Raw genomic sequence first — 18,920 nt, forward strand, 5'->3', positions numbered from 1 at the left:
ATAGAGACACAAGTTACTTCACCTAGTGTTTGTTCAGTTTGTTCCACATTCATCATAGAGACACAAGTTACTTCACCTAGTGTTTGTTCAGTTTGTTCCACATTCATCATAGAGACACAAGTTACTTCACTTAGTGTTTGTTCAGTTTGTTCCACATTCATATTATAAACACAAGTTACTTCACTTAGTGTTTGTTCAGTTTGTTCCACATTCATCATAGAGACACAAGTTACTTCACTTAGTGTTTGTTCAGTTTGTTCCACATTCATCATAGAGACACAAGGTACTTCACCTAGTGTTTGTTCAGTTTGTTCCACATTCATCATAGAGACACAAGTTACTTCACCTAGTGTTTGTTCAGTTTGTTTCACATTCATATTATAAACACAAGTTACTTCACTTAGTGTTTGTTCAGTTTGTTCCACATTCATATTATAAACACAAGTTACTTCACTGAGTGTTTGTTCAGTTTGTTCCACATTCATCATAGAGACACAAGTTACTTCACTTAGTGTTTGTTCAGTTTGTTCCACATTCATCATAGAGACACAAGTTACTTCACCTAGTGTTTGTTCAGTTTGTTCCACATTCATCATAGAGACACAAGTTACTTCACTTAGTGTTTGTTCAGTTTGTTCCGCATTCATCTTAGAGACACAAGTTACTTCACTTAGTGTTTGTTCAGTTTGTTCCACATTCATCATAGAGACACACGTTACTTCACCTAGTGTTTGTTCAGTTTGTTTCACATTCATATTATAAACACAAGTTACTTCACTTAGTGTTTGTTCAGTTTGTTCCACATTCATATTATAAACACAAGTTACTTCACTTAGTGTTTGTTCAGTTTGTTCCACATTCATCATAGAGACACAAGTTACTTCACCTAGTGTTTGTTCAGTTTGTTCCACATTCATCATAGAGACACAAGTTACTTCACCTAGTGTTTGTTCAGTTTGTTCCACATTCATCATAGAGACACAAGTTACTTCACCTAGTGTTTGTTCAGTTTGTTCCACATTCATCATAGAGACACAAGTTACTTCACTTAGTGTTTGTTCAGTTTGTTCCACATTCATCATAGAGACACAAGTTACTTCACCTAGTGTTTGTTCAGTTTGTTCCACATTCATCATAGAGACACAAGTTACTTCACTTAGTGTTTGTTCAGTTTGTTCCACATTCATCTTAGAGACACAAGTTACTTCACTTAGTGTTTGTTCAGTTTGTTCCACATTCATCATAGAGACACACGTTACTTCACCTAGTGTTTGTTCAGTTTGTTTCACATTCATATTATAAACACAAGTTACTTCACTTAGTGTTTGTTCAGTTTGTTCCACATTCATATTATAAACACAAGTTACTTCACTTAGTGTTTGTTCAGTTTGTTCCACATTCATCATAGAGACACAAGTTACTTCACCTAGTGTTTGTTCAGTTTGTTCCACATTCATCATAGAGACACAAGTTACTTCACCTAGTGTTTGTTCAGTTTGTTCCACATTCATCATAGAGACACAAGTTACTTCACCTAGTGTTTGTTCAGTTTGTTCCACATTCATCATAGAGACACAAGTTACTTCACTTAGTGTTTGTTCAGTTTGTTCCACATTCATCATAGAGACACAAGTTACTTCACTTAGTGTTTGTTCAGTTTGTTCCACATTCATCATAGAGACACAAGTTACTTCACCTAGTGTTTGTTCAGTTTGTTCCACATTCATCATAGAGATACAAGTTACTTCACCTAGTGTTTGTTCAGTTTGTTCCACATTTATCATAGAGACACAAGTTACTTCACCTAGTGTTTGTTCAGTTTGTTTCACATTCATATTATAAACACAAGTTACTTCACTTAGTGTTTGTTCAGTTTGTTCCACATTCATATTATAAACACAAGTTACTTCACTTAGTGTTTGTTCAGTTTGTTCCACATTCATCATAGAGACACAAGTTACTTCACTTAGTGTTTGTTCAGTTTGTTCCACATTCATCATAGAGACACAAGTTACTTCACTTAGTGTATTCCCTTTTGTTATTAGCAGTGACTTTTTTTGGTGAGAGATGTTATTTTTTATAAAGCATTTATGCCATTGAGAAAAGTTTTATTCTTTACAAAAATCCCTTGTGCTATTGTTTTGGCTTTCCTTGGGCTTTATCAAGGCACATTCTTTACTTGTATTGTGTGTCAACTTTGTGTCACGCTTCACATATTAGTGTATACATTTCATAGTTATGACACACACATTGTTTTCTTCTTCACGTTTCCGAGAGAATAACCTTCCGTGGTTCTTAGCTACCAAGTGTTGGTACACTGGTTTTGTGGTCGTGGTGTGGGGTTTGGGGTTTCTGCGGTTGCTTATCGGTCTTCTTGCAGTTTTGTCAATCTTATCTGTTGCTGTTTATATCGAGCCCTGTTGGGCTGAAACTGTTTTTCCCGGTCCATTGCTCAGGTCCTCCTGTCGTACCGGTCCTCAAACCGCAGAAACCCTAAACCACTAACCAGGACCACAAAAAGTGTAAAAACTGTATGAAAAACACTGCAAGTGTGTACCTCACAATCATTACATGATTTGGGAACCTGTGGGGACAACTGAACTTAAAAGTGCAAAACCTTCACCTTTTGTAAAAAATAGACAGATGGATGAATATCGGTCCCTATTGAGCCATGCTGCCACTGGCACCCAACTAAATGTGGACAAGTCAGTTATTAACGCAACATAATAACAGAAAGGAATCCAAACAAACGAAACCATGGGTAGAGCGCACAGACTCATACTATTCATCCAAAGCAAGAAACAACGAATTTAAAGTATGTTCGTTCTGTGAACGGGTCACCTCGCAGCGTCCCGTTCATGGAAAGAAAAGACTGGCCACCATGGAATGGGAAGTGGGGATTCCATATGGAGCCCCTCGTCCATTTCCATGGTAGCCAAACAAAAGTGAAGTCGAAGGTGTGGCAGCGGCGGCGGCAGCACTCGCCGCAATCGGGTAAATGGGCAGAGAGGATTTAAAAAGAAAAAAAGGAAACAGAGGGTGGGGAGAAGATGGTGGGTGGGCTTATCAGCCATCAGTTTTCTTGGAACACAGGCTGAGATTGCCAGCCCGCGTTCCTAGCCTTCCAGGTTGGGAAAATGGCAAACAAGGCTGGAGGTGGGCATATGAAGTCATTTCTGACGCTTGATATGTGTATATCACAATGTAAGGCTTAACAAGGGCACTTGAAGAATATATGTTGACAGTTAATTTATTATCTGAGAGCACTTCATGAAAATATCAGGATGATGTTTGAGGCATTCCAAAGGGGCCTTGGGTGATCACTTGGAACCCACTTTTCAGTCGTCTTCTTCACGCCGCAAAAATGTGAAGGTTTCTCTGCCCCTAATATGGACCACATTTCCGACCCTGCACTCATACCCTTTAGCCCAGTCCACATGCATACCTGCAGTACTCCTTCTGCTGCATGACCAGCGCCCTCTGCTGGTTCTGGTGATGGGCAGCCATCGTTTCCAAGCTCACTGTTCTCCTCTTTACGCCGGGAGGGTGCAGGGGGTTCACCCGCGAGCCACACTACAACAGAGGAAGACAGACCGCTGTGAACGAGTGATAACAGCTGCACATCGCACACTACACAAGAACATCACTAGGTGCTTTGCAACCAAACCTTCCTGCATGCCAACCTCTGTGCAAAGCGGCGTAGTCAAATAAAGCAGGTTATATGAAAAGCAAAGACTTTACTCAACAATTACATGTTGTCCTATAGTTTTAAAACTGTTCTATTTACTAATATATATATAGGTCGATGTAGGAACCAGCAAATGTTCTGTTGGGGTGTTCCCACAGTCACCACTAGGGGTAGTCCAGGGCCTGGGGAGTATTTATGGGGTGACCAGACGTCCCGGTTTTCCTGGGACAGCCCAGGGAAATCACTGTCTATCCAGGGGTCCCGAGACTTTTTAAATTTAATATACCCCGGCCTGGGATTGGATGGGCGGGTGGCTGTGGTCCCAGTCTTTTCCGGATCTGATTAATAAATCAGGGTCCGGCGTGACTCTTCCTATGCCTGAAAGCTTTTCAGGCCCTCATTTCCTCCCCCTTCCCCTACCTGGTCGCTCTCCTCCAATGAGAGGAGTGTGCCTGGAACACACCTCCCGCAACAGGTCAGCGACAGAGAAGTAGGACTACAGTTTTATCTGAGTCCTGTATGTGTTTTACTGTAGTCCTATTTCTATGTCTATGACCTGTCCCGTTTTTTTTTTTTTTATCTGGTCACTGTAAGTATTTACAATGACAGGAAAAGGAGACTAAACTATGGAAACATTCATTTTCTACCAAAGAAAGCAGACGACGGTGGCAATGCCTCACTAGTCATCTTTGTGGGCTGCCGTGCCCCACACGCACAAAACTAATATACTCTGCCCCCCTGTCATGCATTTTGTGTCTTTTGAAAGTAATGCAGCTGGTTTCAACAATACATGCCAGCACTGCCCCTGTTAAACACATTTTCATGCTGCGAGTGCCCAAATCAAGTGCTGCAGTGTGGCTCAGTATATGCCCACATCCCGTCGCTCTCAGTGCCCACCAACCCCACCTTTGACCAGACAGACACAAAAACACATGGAAACAAGAATGCACATTTTTTTACAAATACCGTTTTTCTTTGTTTTGGCCCTAAAAGCCATGAATGGTTCATTATTTCACAACTGACATTGGAAAATCTGAGATCTCCTTAAACTGACTTACACATCTCAATACATTCTAGACTTCGCCACCCCCAGAAGAACCTTTGTGATAAACCCATCTTCTCGAGTCATCATTTGACAAAGTCGTTCATCATGTGCACAACATTTGCACATCAATCAGGTGTAACACTTAAGTAGGAGGTGCCAGGTGTGCAATTACACAGAAACATCAGTGGATTAGGACGGAATAACACTTCAAATGGTAGTGGAGGGGCTGCCCTCTGAGAACCTGGGGGCTGGGAAAACCTACTTGTATGGTGCCCCATTCCCACCAAGGAATGTTTGGGCAACTAGTATCAAACTAGCAGCAAAAGCAGCAAATTAAAACACATTGGGAGAGTACCATTGCCCAAAAACCATAAAATGTGACCAATGGCCAGTGCTCATGGTTTGCAACCATGGCCAGTCACCAAATCCATGGGGCATGGCCTTCGGCCACGCCGCATTCTCCAATAAGCAAATCAGAATACACATTTGCGTTTGCCGACGGCCAGGCCTACTACCCAGATACCAAATTTGTATCACTAGTTTTTTTACTTACATTCTGACACTTAAAATAAAACACAAGACAGATTTCGAAAACATGCTTTCAAGTCCTTGCTGATACTCGTCGCACAATTTTGTTGTAATCTAGTCCAGCACTTCATGCTGTAACCGCAAGCAGAATCTTTTTTCCAATTCAAACCTACGTCTTCAGCCATACTGTATGCCCCAATAAGCAAATGACAGTACATATTTTTCCCTGTAAGGGCCAGGCCCGTTGCCCAGGCACCAAAGTAATATTGCTGTGCTATGCACTTACATTTTGACACTTTCCAAAAAATCAAACACAGGACAACATTTGCAAAACCATGCTTTGAAGTTCCTTCGGATGCTACTCGTGCATATTTGCTGCAATCCCATCCAGCACTTGAGCCTGTAGCCACAAGCAGAATTTGTTTCCCATTGGTTTGGTTTGTTTTTGGTTTTTTATTTGTATAGCGCACAAAGCTCTAGGCGCTTTGGCTTAAGAATATGGTCACAGTAAGTGCATAGTCAGACAGGTTACAATAATTACAGGTCAGAGACTACATACATGGAGAGCTTCGCCTCAAGTTGCCGGAAATAGAGAAAATATCCTGAGCGTATGAGGCAATGTAAGCCTGGATGTCAACAAACTGGCTTTGCCTCAACGGTGCTAAGACTGAGCTCCTTTTATTTGACTCAGCCCAGGCATGAGCGAGGCTGGGAGCTCAGTACACTGGGTGTACACTGGGTTTTCTATCGATCATCATTGCATCAGCGTTTCCAAAACTGTTTAAAATTTGGGGGCAGATGCTCATTTGGAAAATGTGGTGAAAAAGTCCCAATACCATCTGAGACAGCTACGATCAGTCAAGCCCTACATTTTAAGAAAAAGTGGTGCTACCTTGGTGAGAGCAATCATAATGCCGAGGCTTGATTACTGCAATGCCCTTTTGAGTGGTGCAAGCAAGAATTGCATAAAAAAACGACGGATTTTACAGAACCATGCTTTTTGGTGCCTTCTCCATTGCACTCCCACTCATCGGGCTGCACCTCCTAAACTACCTCTAAAGGAATATGTTTTAGCCGGCAACTCGAACGTGCCCTTCAGACGCTTGCTGCCCCAATTCAAGAGGCCAAGTGACACACAATTGGCAGTAACACAAGAGCTAGGCTGTTTTCCATTTCTTTCATTCATCCTCTGTGCCCAATGCTTTAGTCGGGTCTATTTGGCTTCCACACATTTTCATCGGCTCGCATGTTGGCATGTTGGCATTTTGTACCGTTGTACTTCTAGCTGCGGGGGACTGGATACAGTCCCAGACACTCACTTGTCCTTTGTATCATCGCAGTCAGCGCATCCACACCACGCACCACAGTCTGCTGCAGAATAAATACATGCTGCAGAATGGTAAGCATCCTTGCCTTGACATTTTGCTGCTCTCATGTATGCACTCCTATTGGGCCATTCACTCTTCCATTTTTCTATTTACACATGCTCGCCTCCACAAAAAATACCACTAGCTGTAGGTGAGCACCTAAATCTTTCACATGGCTCGGGGTATAGTCCCGGGAGAGGTGATACCATGTAATGATTCCGGACCTCTGGTTATTCATCCCCCCTTTTTCTAGGCTGTATGTGTTACGCTGCACTGGCCAAACAAACTTGCTGTTTGTACGCTACTTTCTCATTTGATTAAGACCATGTTTCATTATGCTCTTTAGGTTCCAGTAGTGATATTCAGCCCTGAAGAAGGCGGCTTCAAATCGTCCATCCTGCCGAAACACAACCGTGTTAATTTGCTACGCCTTGGTAAATTGTTACATTATTGGAATTCTGTCTGTTTTGGGATATGGCGTTGACCCTAATTATCACAAATGATTAACTCTAGTTCGGTTCATTACCACTTTCTGGATTCATGTCTTAAATGACCAGTTCTCATGTCAAATTTAAACGAACCTGACATATGCCTCTGGAATTAATTCATTCAAAGTCTGGGATTTTTCTTTGTGATATATTTATTTTGTTTTTGAACATCTTATTTTGAATATTCTATTTGGTCTTTTGTCTTTTCATTTACTGTCTGCATGTACACCCTTGACTCGTGGTATGTTCACTTACCCTCACTGATATTATTTGTATATAGGTTTTCTGTTTGCACTCTATTTCGCAGATCATGTATGTACTTATGGTTTTTGGCTCCTCACTTGTTCATTCTTATTTTTTTTTTTTTTCGAAATATATTTTTATTGATTTTATACATACACTATATCAAAGTGTGGCAAGTACTTGAAGAGCGCTACAAGCAGCACAGTCGTGCTTAGAGATGCATGTAATAAACAAAAAGAACACAAACAACAACAACAGGTCAGAGAGATGTTCGTGGGGGGAGTCAAGAGGGCAGTGGCACCATGATAGTCAGTATTAGTTAAATGAGAGCGGACAAGGGGAATTGTACATGCTTTGGGATCAGGGCAATGGGCAGAAAGCGGGGATCACCGGCCTACCCGGCCTTCAATGTTTCGTTCCTGGGTTTACGAGCAGGCGAGCATTTACCCTGGTTGGATCCTCTGCTATGTGCTGTCCCCTTTGCTTTTACTCAGCTTTGTCCATCCATCGTAAGGAGGGAGGTTGTCGGGCCAAGCCTGGGTATTTCTGGGTGTAGTCCAGGAAGGGGGCCCACGTTTGGAGGAATTTGTCTCTGTTCCCGAACCAGAGGGCAGTTATTTTTTCTGCTGCAATTATATCCCACCACATTTGTACTGCCGGGCCCTCTGGGTTTTTCCACAGCCTAGCCACGGAAATCTGAGCGGCCGTCAGCAGGTGAGAGCATAGCTCTGCTCTGTGCCCTGAAAGGGGGAATTGGCCCTCCCCGCTTGCTCCCAGTAAAACAATGCCCGGATCCCAAGGGATAGTGAGTCCTGTGATCCTGTTGATGTGATCCAGCATGGATCTCCAGAATTGGGTGGCTTTGGGACATGTCCAAATCAAATGGTAGAGAGTGTCTTTATCTGGACATCCTCTCCAGCACACCAGAGGAATTGTCGGGTTACATTTGTTAAGTGTCTCTGGGGTCCGGTACCACCTGAAACATACCTTGAATGCCCCCTCCTTGTTGGAAGTTCATTCTTATTTTTGAATAAATCATTGAATTTTCTAAGAAATTATTGACTGGTTGCTCACATTACCTAGTCTCCAAGAATGTATGCACATGTTTATCCTAAATTATGTGATTAATTTACAACCAACACCCTTTGATGTTGAATTTACTATAAATCATGTCCAATGGGAACACCCCCAGCTTGTGTATATATTGACTCTCCAAGTTCCCATTGTTTTTCTGGAGTCTCCCCTTTAGTTTCACCTTGGTGAGAGCAATCATAATGCTGAGGCTTGATTGCTGTAATGGCCTTTCGAGTGGTGCAAGCAAGAATTGCATCAGAAAACTACAGATGTGTTCGCATCTTTAAGAATGTTCCCAGAAAACAATATATTTCTAGACATAGGACATATTTGCACTGGCTCCTGGTTGCGGCCAGAATTTGTTTCAAGATCAGTACTTTAGCGCATAAATGCTTATATGGGCAGGCTCCATCTTACCTCTGTGAGGATCTCGTACAGCATCAAGAATTATGAGTCACTCAGTCAAGTAACACCATGATCCTCGCTTGCCCTAGAAGTTAGTGCCATGCTCCTCGCTTGCCCTAGAAGTTAGTGCCATGCTCCTCGCTTGCCCTAGAAGTTAGTACCATGCTCCTCGCTTGCCCTAGAAGTTAGTGCCATGCTCCTCGCTTGCCCTAGAAGTTCGTGCCATGCTCCTCGCTTGCCCTAGAATTTCGTGCCAAGCTCCTCGCTTGCCCTAGAAGTTCGTGCCATGCTCCTCGCTTGCACTAGAAGTTTGTGCCATGCTCCTCGCTTGCCCTAGAAGTTAGTGCCATGCTCCTCGCTTGCCCTAAAAGTTCGTTCCATGCTCCTCGCTTGCCCTGGAAGTTAGTGCCATGCTCCTCGCTTGCACTAGAAGTTAGTGCCATGCTCCTCGCTTGCCCTAGAAGTTCGTGCCATGCTCCTCGCTTTCACTAGAAGTTAGTTTGCCAGAGGATAAGGTCATTCCTTTTCAGTCCAAGCAACTCTAGCATGGAATAAACTACCTGTGGATTTGCGTAGGGAAAAGGAACTGTGTACTTTCCGTAAACATTTGAGAACTTTTTTGTTTAACTGAAACTTATTCAAATGTGGCCTATTTTAATAGGCTATCATGTCTGTTTTTTGTGTGCACCCTGATGCTTACGGGCTCTAGTTCAGAATAAATAAATTAGCGAAATAAATACTTTGAACTTGGTTTGTCCAAAGGTGCGATTCAGTTGAGTCCTCAGGAAGGTGTTGGTAAAGTGGTGGAACTGGTCCGAGTAGTTCACTACTGGCTGAAGCAGAGTTGGTTCCCGCTACTGCTGGAACTAGCAGTGACTCCAGAGATGTTTCCCCTAAACTATTCCCCCACCTGCTTCCCAGAATGACCAAATATGAGATTTTCTTGCATGTGACTATGAGCCTGGAAATAGAGATGAAGGGGCTGAAGAAGCTGGAACCTGAGGCCGCAGTGGCCCATAATGACAGGTGCCATTCCAGCAAATGGGTCTACTCATGTTACTCGGACTCCTTTCTACACCGGTGCAGAGTAAATGCTCACCATCCTCTTCATATTCTCGCGCCCACCCAGAGGAGTCTAGATTTCCTTTTAGAAGGACTCAAAACATTATTGTTGGTTGTAGCTTTCCTGAAGGTTTCAAGGTCAAGGCTTCTAGAAGTCCATGGGGTGGAAATACTATCTGATCCCATCCGTAGGCTCTTCAAGGGGTTTATTCTGCTAAGCCCCCTCCCCGACAAGGAGTTTTGTCCCACACTGAGAGCTTCTTCTAGTATTAGGGTGCCTACGTAGGTCTCGTATTGTATCTCTTGGGTCTGCACAGCTGGAATGGCTGTCCTGCAAGACTGCTTTTGGTAGACCTTGCTTCAATCAGGAGGCTGGGTGAGCTAGGGGTGGTTTGATTGAGATCACCACCTTGGCATGTCCTTCCTGACACCTTATTTTGCATCCGTGCCAGGGTTTTCTCCCTACAATGTGTTCAGAGTTTCATTTGGAGCAAGACACCGTTCCCCTGGCTCTGTGCTCTGTCTCGGGGTTTGATATGGAAAGGAGGTTAGCTCTGTTGAAAATGTTATGTTATTTTAAAGGTTCTTATTCCACGCACTGTTGCCACCTGCGTAGATTCTTGCTGCTCAAATATGCGATGGGTGGTACTGCTATAGCTCTCCCAGAAGCACCCCTTTTGATTATGCAATTACCTTTTTGTAGCCTTTGAGGTTAACAATGCAAGTTAGCATCTCCACCCTAAACCGATGGATAAGGGTCCTGATCATGAAGGATTGTAAGGACGTAGGCATGCTCCTCCCTTCCATTATTCAGGGAAGGTCCAGGCAGAGTATTGCTGCTGCTGGTGGGAGCCACAATGAGTGACATATGTCGGACAATCACTTGGGGCCATCCATCATTATTTATCCTCCACTTAAATGTTCAGGTCCTGGGCTCTGAGGCTCGGGACATGCGCTCTGCACATTTTGGGAACTGTGAATTTGTGAATCAGGAAACCCTGAGGTTTCACACTAAAAAAGGGTGGTGAAGGAAATTCCGTGCGTTTATGTTCTTGCTTGCAGTCTGGGACCCAGTCTCAGCATCTGTGGTATACCCTCATAAATGAGGAAAGAGATGAGGAAAGGGAAGTGGGGGCAATGCAGCCATTGTGTACAATAATACAACAAAGGAATGGATCTGCCACCCCTGTAGCCTTGCCTCAATTGTAAGTTGAATATAAGACACACCTCACTGAATTAATATAAAGTATGTGTGTTTAGAGGTAAAGACCAACCGGTCTAGTAGCACACATTAATATAGAGTTGTCCATTTACAGTACATACAATAAGTTTGTCAAAAATAAACAAATTGAGCTAAATGCCAACTTAACATTCAATCTTATTCAGTGAAAAACAATATAAAGCCTACTGTTGTGTTGTGTTACAACAGGGGTCAGAAAACAGTGGTAACATATATTACAATGAAAACAAACATGAACAATTGGAAGAGTTTTAACAACTAGGAACTGTCCTCGTAATTTGCTAAATTGTCCATAATTGCAAAATGGTCTACACAATTGTGTTTCGGCCCTCACTGGCTGTTGTGCCAGCCACTCTTGCGCAGGCCTTCATCAGGACGAAAAAGGAACAGAAGGACTGCTCTATGTGTGTGCTCAGCCTATGGAGAGAAACAGATAGGCAAGTGTCAATGCTGGGGTACTGGAGTATAGGTGAGGGTAGTTGAGGAAAATAATTATTTATCCTTCTATCAATGATTTTCTTACCGTGCCGGGAAACAAAATGGATTCCGCACGTGTTTGAAACAGAGGAAACGCCCGTTGCAAATCGGGTGGTCTCTGAATCTTCTTGGTTCAAGAAGGGACAACCTGTGTGGTGAAGGCAGGTGTCGGGTATGTATCCAATAGTGTGCAATCCCTCTCGTGGGGATAGCTCAGTCTATTTATTAGCCAAGAAGTGCATTCAATTGGCTTACCTGTAGGGCATACATTGTCTTTTTAGAATTGATTTTCCAAGCTGGGTTGCCGCTTGCACCAGATGTGATGCTGTATGATATTTGGTTACTGGGGGCCGGGTAGCCTCGGGGTGCTTCTACTCCCTAATGGGTTGAATAAATGAAAACACGGTTAGATGACTCCATGTTGTCATGGCTGACGGTGTAATGAAGTGAATTTATGTCTGTCCCTGCGAACCCTAGTTACCTGTATATTGAGGAACCTCAAAGAGTCCAGGGAATGCTGTAGTGTAGATTCCGCTGTTGGCTAGGTGTTTCATGTGGAGAACCCTCAAAAGGGGGGGGGGATGCGCTCCTATGCCATGTCTCCAGAGATCTCCGTTAGGGGACAAGGCAAAAAGCTATGGATATACTACCGTTTGTATTTGTAGTCGGCGGCCATTTTGATTCAGCGGCCGCTGCGATAGAAAAAAAACACTAAGATGCTTGGTGATACTGAGCCGTCTGTGATCGTCTTATAGCGATCCAATAATGACAATAGGCTTCACGGTAGGCCAATAATAATTGTGAAATGAATACAAGTCGATGTTGTGGCATGGTTGTCATGGCAACACTGGAAAGCGTATCGAGTCTTTCTTCTAAATCACGGATGCAACCACCGTGATGTCAGATGGTAGCAACAAAGTGTGCCATCGTCATGTGGCAATGTAATAATGATAAATCTCAAAAGGTGGCCCACGTATGATAGTTAAATGGGCAGATTTAGATATGGTGGCATGGTTGTCATGGCAACAGTCGTCAGTATATGACACCAGGTAAGTAAAACAGAGCATTGGGGTATGGGCACAGATAGAGGGCTCCTGAGCACCGCATGAGGTCTCAGGGGCCTCTATAATGTGTCTGTGCTGTGTTAGTAACACACAGGTGTGACCAAGGGGTGATTAGGATCATAAGTGGTCTGGGTCTGCCGTGTAGACGAGGCCAAGCAACCTATCGTATTTGTACGCTACTATCTGCCATTCTGTGCCAACTCCTGCACCCAAATCCAATTTCCTTCATGAGGAGATTTCCAAAAAGGCCACCAGGCTGATTGTTGATGTTATGGTTGCCTAGCAACCCCGACGCTGCACGGAGCGAGCGTATCATTGGCCTCGGGGCCAACTTCTACCAACATCATCATGCCAGAAGGCATGAGCCGGCACCCACCCAAAGGGTCGAGTACCAGCCAGGTACTCCCCATGCCAGCACCATTCCGTAGCAGCAGGCCAGCTGTGTGGGCAGGAGCCCAACCCCCGATCTTCCTGCATGCCTGAAGCCTTACATCTGCAACCAACAGGCCGCAACGCACACTTCAGTGCGTTTGCCCTCCAGAAGCAATCCTAGGGTAAGCAGATCCCACTGCTACTGGCCCCAAAGTATTTGTACCCTACTATCTGCCATTTTGTGCCGACTCCTGCACCCGAATCCAATTTCCTCCACGAGGAGATTTCCAAAATGGCTGCCGGGCCGACTGTTGATGTTATGGTTGCCTAGCAACCCCGACGCCGCATGGAGCAAGCGTCTCATTGGCCTCGGAGCCAACCTCTACCCACACCATCATGCCGGAAGCCGGCACCCACCCTAAGGCACAAACTACAAGGCAGAGGTATATCCCTGTCAGTGCCTGTCCATGCAAGGCTGTCAAGCCGACTGCCAGAAATCCTGCCAATGTACCTATCATTACTATGCGTGAGTAGAGACAACGGTTTGCTGTTTTAATCACCATTAGTACTGCATAGACATTCCAAAATACCCCTGGACTGATTGTAATCCGACTTCTAAAGTACCCTGTGAACTCTGATATGGACTAACTTGCCCGTTAAACACTTGGCGGAAGTTCATGCACATTAAATACTATCAGACGAGAGCCGATGCAGAGCGCACCACCATAGCCCTTTACACGGCTGAAATGAGCTTATTGTGAGGCGGACGCCATACTGATAATAGAGCACATCACCGAAACATTGTAACGATGACCATCATCCATCGTCTCGAGTTAACTGTTTAATACTGCTAAGCCCAACTCTAATAAGCAAGTCCGTTCATCCTAGGAACCCACATTGACATACACATCGATTTACCTAGCCCTTCTGCTCCTACTTCCCTTTGCCAGTGCAAAGTCGAATTAGCCTATTGTGATTATCCATGTCTACTGTGATTTCCCATGCCAGTGCCAAGTCGAATTAGCCTATTGTGATTTCCCATGCCAGTGCCAAGTCGAATTAGCCTATTGTGATTCTCCATGTCTACTGTGATTTCCCATCCCAGTGCCAAGTCGAATTAGCCTATCGTGATTTTCCATGCCAGTGCCAAGTCGAATTAGCCTATTGTGATTTTTCATGCCAATGCCAAGTCGAATTAGCCTATTGTGATTTCCCATGCCAGTGCCAAGTTGAATTAGCCAATTGTGATTTTCCATGTCTATGGTGATTCTCCATGCCGGTGCCTAGCCTAAACCCATAGGTACCACTGCAACTTCACAATGTAGCACATGATGCTTGCCACCACCCTCTACCTATTGGCCACAATGACCACACTACTTTCAACTGGGTGCTGGACTGCCCAAAACACCTCGCAAAATACCGGGATTAGCCTCTCCGATCAGTTGATAAAGTCTCACCTGCCTAAAGCCCAACCTAATAAGACCAGAACAAATATTCCATATGTCCTCTTGCTCACGAACCTTAAATTATGCTCAAGACTACCTAAGATATATGAACCACCAGCTAGCCTCCAGACTAGCCATACCCATTACTCTTAAAAACCCCCATATAAAACCGAGCACGAGTAACCTTAGTACTATCTTCAAAACATCTTTGATGCTACCTAAATCTAATTCACATCACATGACAAAGACCAAGCCTATCACCACACCAACCTCACTTACTCGTCCGCCCAAAGTAGCACTTATCAACGCAAGATCCTTAGTAGCACATGCTACAGAAATCACTGATCTAATAGAAACAGAAAACTATGACTTTGTAGCCATTACTGAATCCTGGCTGCACCAGGCCTGTCTTTGATGATCGCTGTCCCAGCTAATTACACAATCCTAAGAGAAGATAGAGCTCATACCCGTGGTGGGGGTATAGCAGTTATAGCTAAATCTGCACTAGCCATGAGACTAGTCGCTCCTATGCACGTCAACTCTTGCGAATCTCTCACCATAAATTTACCCATCTCAGATTCACAAACTATTACTTTACATCTCATCTACAGGCCCCCGGACCCATTGGCTCCTTCGAAGAGGACCTTTCCCTGCTACTGTCAGACAACCTAAAAAATGCATCCCAGGTACTCTTACTAGGAGACCTGAACCTAGGCTACAATGACCCTAATGATACCCAAGCCACATCCATCGCTAATGCCCTCGCTGAACTTGGCTTTTCGCAAAAAGTAACTCAGCCTACCCATAACAAGGGCAGAACTCTTGAATGGGTAGCTGATTACAACTGCAACATCACCAACATCAGCCCCCAGGTCTGGACCGGCCATACACTTATAATGTTCACCATAAACTCTAAAACTAACCAAATTCTTAACAATCCCATAGCACCCGCCATGCCAACCAGAAATAAAAAGAACATAACCTCAGACATCCTTCTACCTCTCTTACTCCCCACATTAAATTCACTCCCAGACTCACTTGATCCATCTACCTTAGTGAATGAATTTAAGTCATATCAGAAGCTATTGTTACTATTGCACCTCTAAAAATGAGGAGCAGTAAACCAAGAGCACATCTAAATACCTGGTTTACACCATACCTCAAGTCATTGAGAAAATAAAAACGAAAAAGTGAATCCATATGGAGGTCTACACCCTCTGGGGTGAACAAAGTGAACCTCATTAATATCTCCACAAAATACAAAAATGAAATACGACAAGCTAAAAAAGAAATTGTTGACAACAGGATACTACAGGCCAAATCAGGTACAAAGGAATTATACACCATACTAAAGGAATTAGAAAACCCCATCCCTGTACCTGATAACTGTGTTAAAGACAAAACATGGTGTGCTGATATACAGAAAGCACTTACTGACAAAATTACCATGCTTCAAGTAAAAATTGGCAAAAAAACCCTAAATGTATCAACATCAATACGCAACCTAGAAACAATCTGATCTCACCTAAACCAGAACTTCGCTTCAACTTCACTAAAACTACAATATTAGAAGTTGAAAAAATTATACTCTCTCTCAAGCCTTCTAACTGCTGAGGAGACCAATGTCCAGCCCAAATTATAAAAGCCGCTGCAAGAGCTCTCTCACCATTTATCTCCAAGCTTATTAACGCGTCATTTACCTCAGGCACTATTCCAAGCAACCTCAAGGAATCTTGGGTCCTTCCTCTTCTGAAGAAACAAACACTCGACCCTGCTATACCCACAAATTACAGACCAATTACAGCAGTGCCATTCCTCCTTAAGATACTAGATAAGATGGCAAACCTACAGATTCAGTGCTTTTTGGAACAGAACAAACTTCTGGGTACCCGGCAATCTGGTTTCAGACCTCAGCACGGAACCGAAACGGTACTCATTGACCTCAAGGCCCAGGTTGACAAGCTGAGAGATCAAGGTAAATGGGCCTTATTACTACTCCTAGACCTCTCAGCAGCGTTTGACCTGGTGGATCATACCGTTCTCCTGAGCGAAAGAACAATGAGAGTCTTCTCCACCTCAGAAGCAGCCAATGCTATCCCCATTACATGTGGTGTCCCCCAGGGATCCTGTGTCTCCCCTACTCTATATAACATATTCACCAAGCCCCTCTTTGATGATCTGGATTGTATGGGTGTCACCTACACTAACTATGCAGATGACACTCAGATTCTCTTCTCACTTACAGGGGATTACAACCAGGATTTGGCCTTGGTGAATAGGATATACCTCATCATCCAGGCATGAATGGCAACCCATGCCTATGCATGAATGATGATAAAACGGAGCTCATCATCCTGGGAACCCCACCTAATATTAACAAACTCTTCCATAAATATACCTCCTTCAACATAGATGGCAACACGATTAAGGTGATGAAGGAGGTAAAAACACTAGGTTTTTACCTTGACTCTGGCCTCACCTTGACAAAACAAGTAAATGCCATGGCAGCTGCCACGGCGTATACCTGTAAACTGATCAGATCTGCCAAACCCTTCCTATCTACAAGCAGCTGTACCACATTGGCAAGAGCACTTGTGCTATCTAAGCTGGACTAATGCAACGCTCTCTACATTGGTGCCAACAAATATATCACTAGGAAAATGCAATTACTCCAAAACAATGCCGTAAGAGCGATGCTAGGAATGTCTAAAAAGGATCACATCTCCTTAGCAAGGAGAAATAACAACTGGCTATCTACTCTTGACAAAATCAAACTTAAAACTGCCTCCCATATCTTCAAAGCCCTTAATAACGAGAGCACCCCCTATCTCACTAAGAGGTTCAACAGGAGACCGACAATCCGACCCACCAGATCAACCTACACTAACTGCTTGACAGTTCCATCATTCAAACAAACTACCATTGGGGGAAACAGCTTCCCTGTCAAAGCTGCCTAACTATGGAACTCCGTGCCTCCCCACCCGAGGGAAAACCAAACCTTTTCAGGTGTAACATTATCAACTGGTTTAAATCAAATGATATCTAAATGCAGACTAAGGAAAGAAGGGCCTCTAACCTCTCCCAACAGTACCTACCATTACATGACTGCCTTCATTACTTTTGTATACTTTTTCCAACTCTGATACGCCTTGTACTGGAACTTGTACGCTGTATACCTAATATGGAACATGTCCATTTGTAAACTCCTCTGTGCCACAGCACATATTTCTGTAAGCCTTCTACCTATCTTGCAACATGTAAATCTATAACATGTACCTTTGTACTTCATGATGTAACCTTTTAAGCCTCCTACCTCAATCTGTAAAATGTAAATTTATAAATTCCATTGTACTACATTATGTAACTTTGTAAGCTTAAAATATCCTTGTCTCTGCGCCCCGATACCTCCGTGTCCGGCGCGCGTTACAAATAAACAAACAAACAACCATATGGATGGCGTCCTTAGCGGGCCCCAAGCAGATAATATAGCAGTAAATCAGGCTCTTTGAGGGAAAAAACAATAACCAAGAAAAGTGCAAAGGGGTCTGAGATAGTACAAGAATTGGCTTCGTAAATGTAGTTTTTCTTTGTTATATCATGCAGGGAAGTCTTTAGGAAAAAACAAACACAATAACCATTGCAATCTAATGCAGGAGAATCTGATCAAACCCATCAATTTACCAAGCAGCAGGGAAAGAACAAATGTTCTTAAAGGCTATATCCACAAATCTCTCCCTAACTTCCACAGCTCCGCTCATGCCTACAAAATGGCTGCTGCTATACTAGAGCTTTGACCAGACCACGCTTTTCACGCATCCTGGAGCAGGTGACCAGCACCCGGGCCCCTAATATGCATCTTCAAGAGCTCTGGCAGAGAGCTTAAGCTCTTGCTAGGAAAACCTTAAAAGGAGGAGTTTCATAGAGCATGGACTGTGTTTCGAGAACCATCTGGAGTCCCTAAGCATGCCAGGCTGAAAACCTCTGATTGGGGACGAACACAGTCTCAATGTGGAAGGCCAACGTTTGGAGAGCCTGGTGCAAAGCCCGGTCAGTATTGAGCCAGTCCTGGTTAGTAAGCCCTGAAAGGGCACTATGTGAAAACGTGCCCAGGAAAATGGAGTCATGTGAAGAAGAAGGTTTACAAAAAAGTTGTCATTCAATACAAGCAATGCAAAGTGTCAAAATGTTGCCAGTATACTTTTAAATATGCAAAGGTGGAAGGTTGTAACCCTAAGAATGACCCAAACCTCTAAAATAAAACTCAATAACCACCAAACTCTTTTCCTAATCCTTACCCTAACTCCAATAACATCCCCTGCTGTACCCTACCTAACACTAACCCTTCAACAAGCTAAATCTATTTATTTGTATGCGACTCAATACAAAATGCCAAATACATAGAAAATGAACTGAAAACCTAAT

The 18,920-nt window shown here is 43.6% G+C and overlaps 1 protein-coding gene across 1 annotated transcript in view; it reads right to left on the reverse strand.

Moving 5' to 3' along the window:
* LOC138565827 (uncharacterized) overlaps positions 1-18,920 on the reverse strand; it is a 235,520-nt gene that overhangs the window by 87,656 nt on the left and 128,944 nt on the right. The window contains exon 4 of the mRNA XM_069643009.1: positions 3,446-3,573. Within this exon, the coding sequence (XP_069499110.1) occupies positions 3,446-3,573 (128 nt within the window). The remainder of the gene's footprint in view (positions 1-3,445; positions 3,574-18,920) is intronic.

This window comes from Ambystoma mexicanum, chromosome 2p (assembly GCF_040938575.1).
Source record: "Ambystoma mexicanum isolate Mex_15411 chromosome 2p, UKY_AmexF1_1, whole genome shotgun sequence".
In the NCBI taxonomy this organism is placed as follows: domain Eukaryota; kingdom Metazoa; phylum Chordata; class Amphibia; order Caudata; family Ambystomatidae; genus Ambystoma; species Ambystoma mexicanum.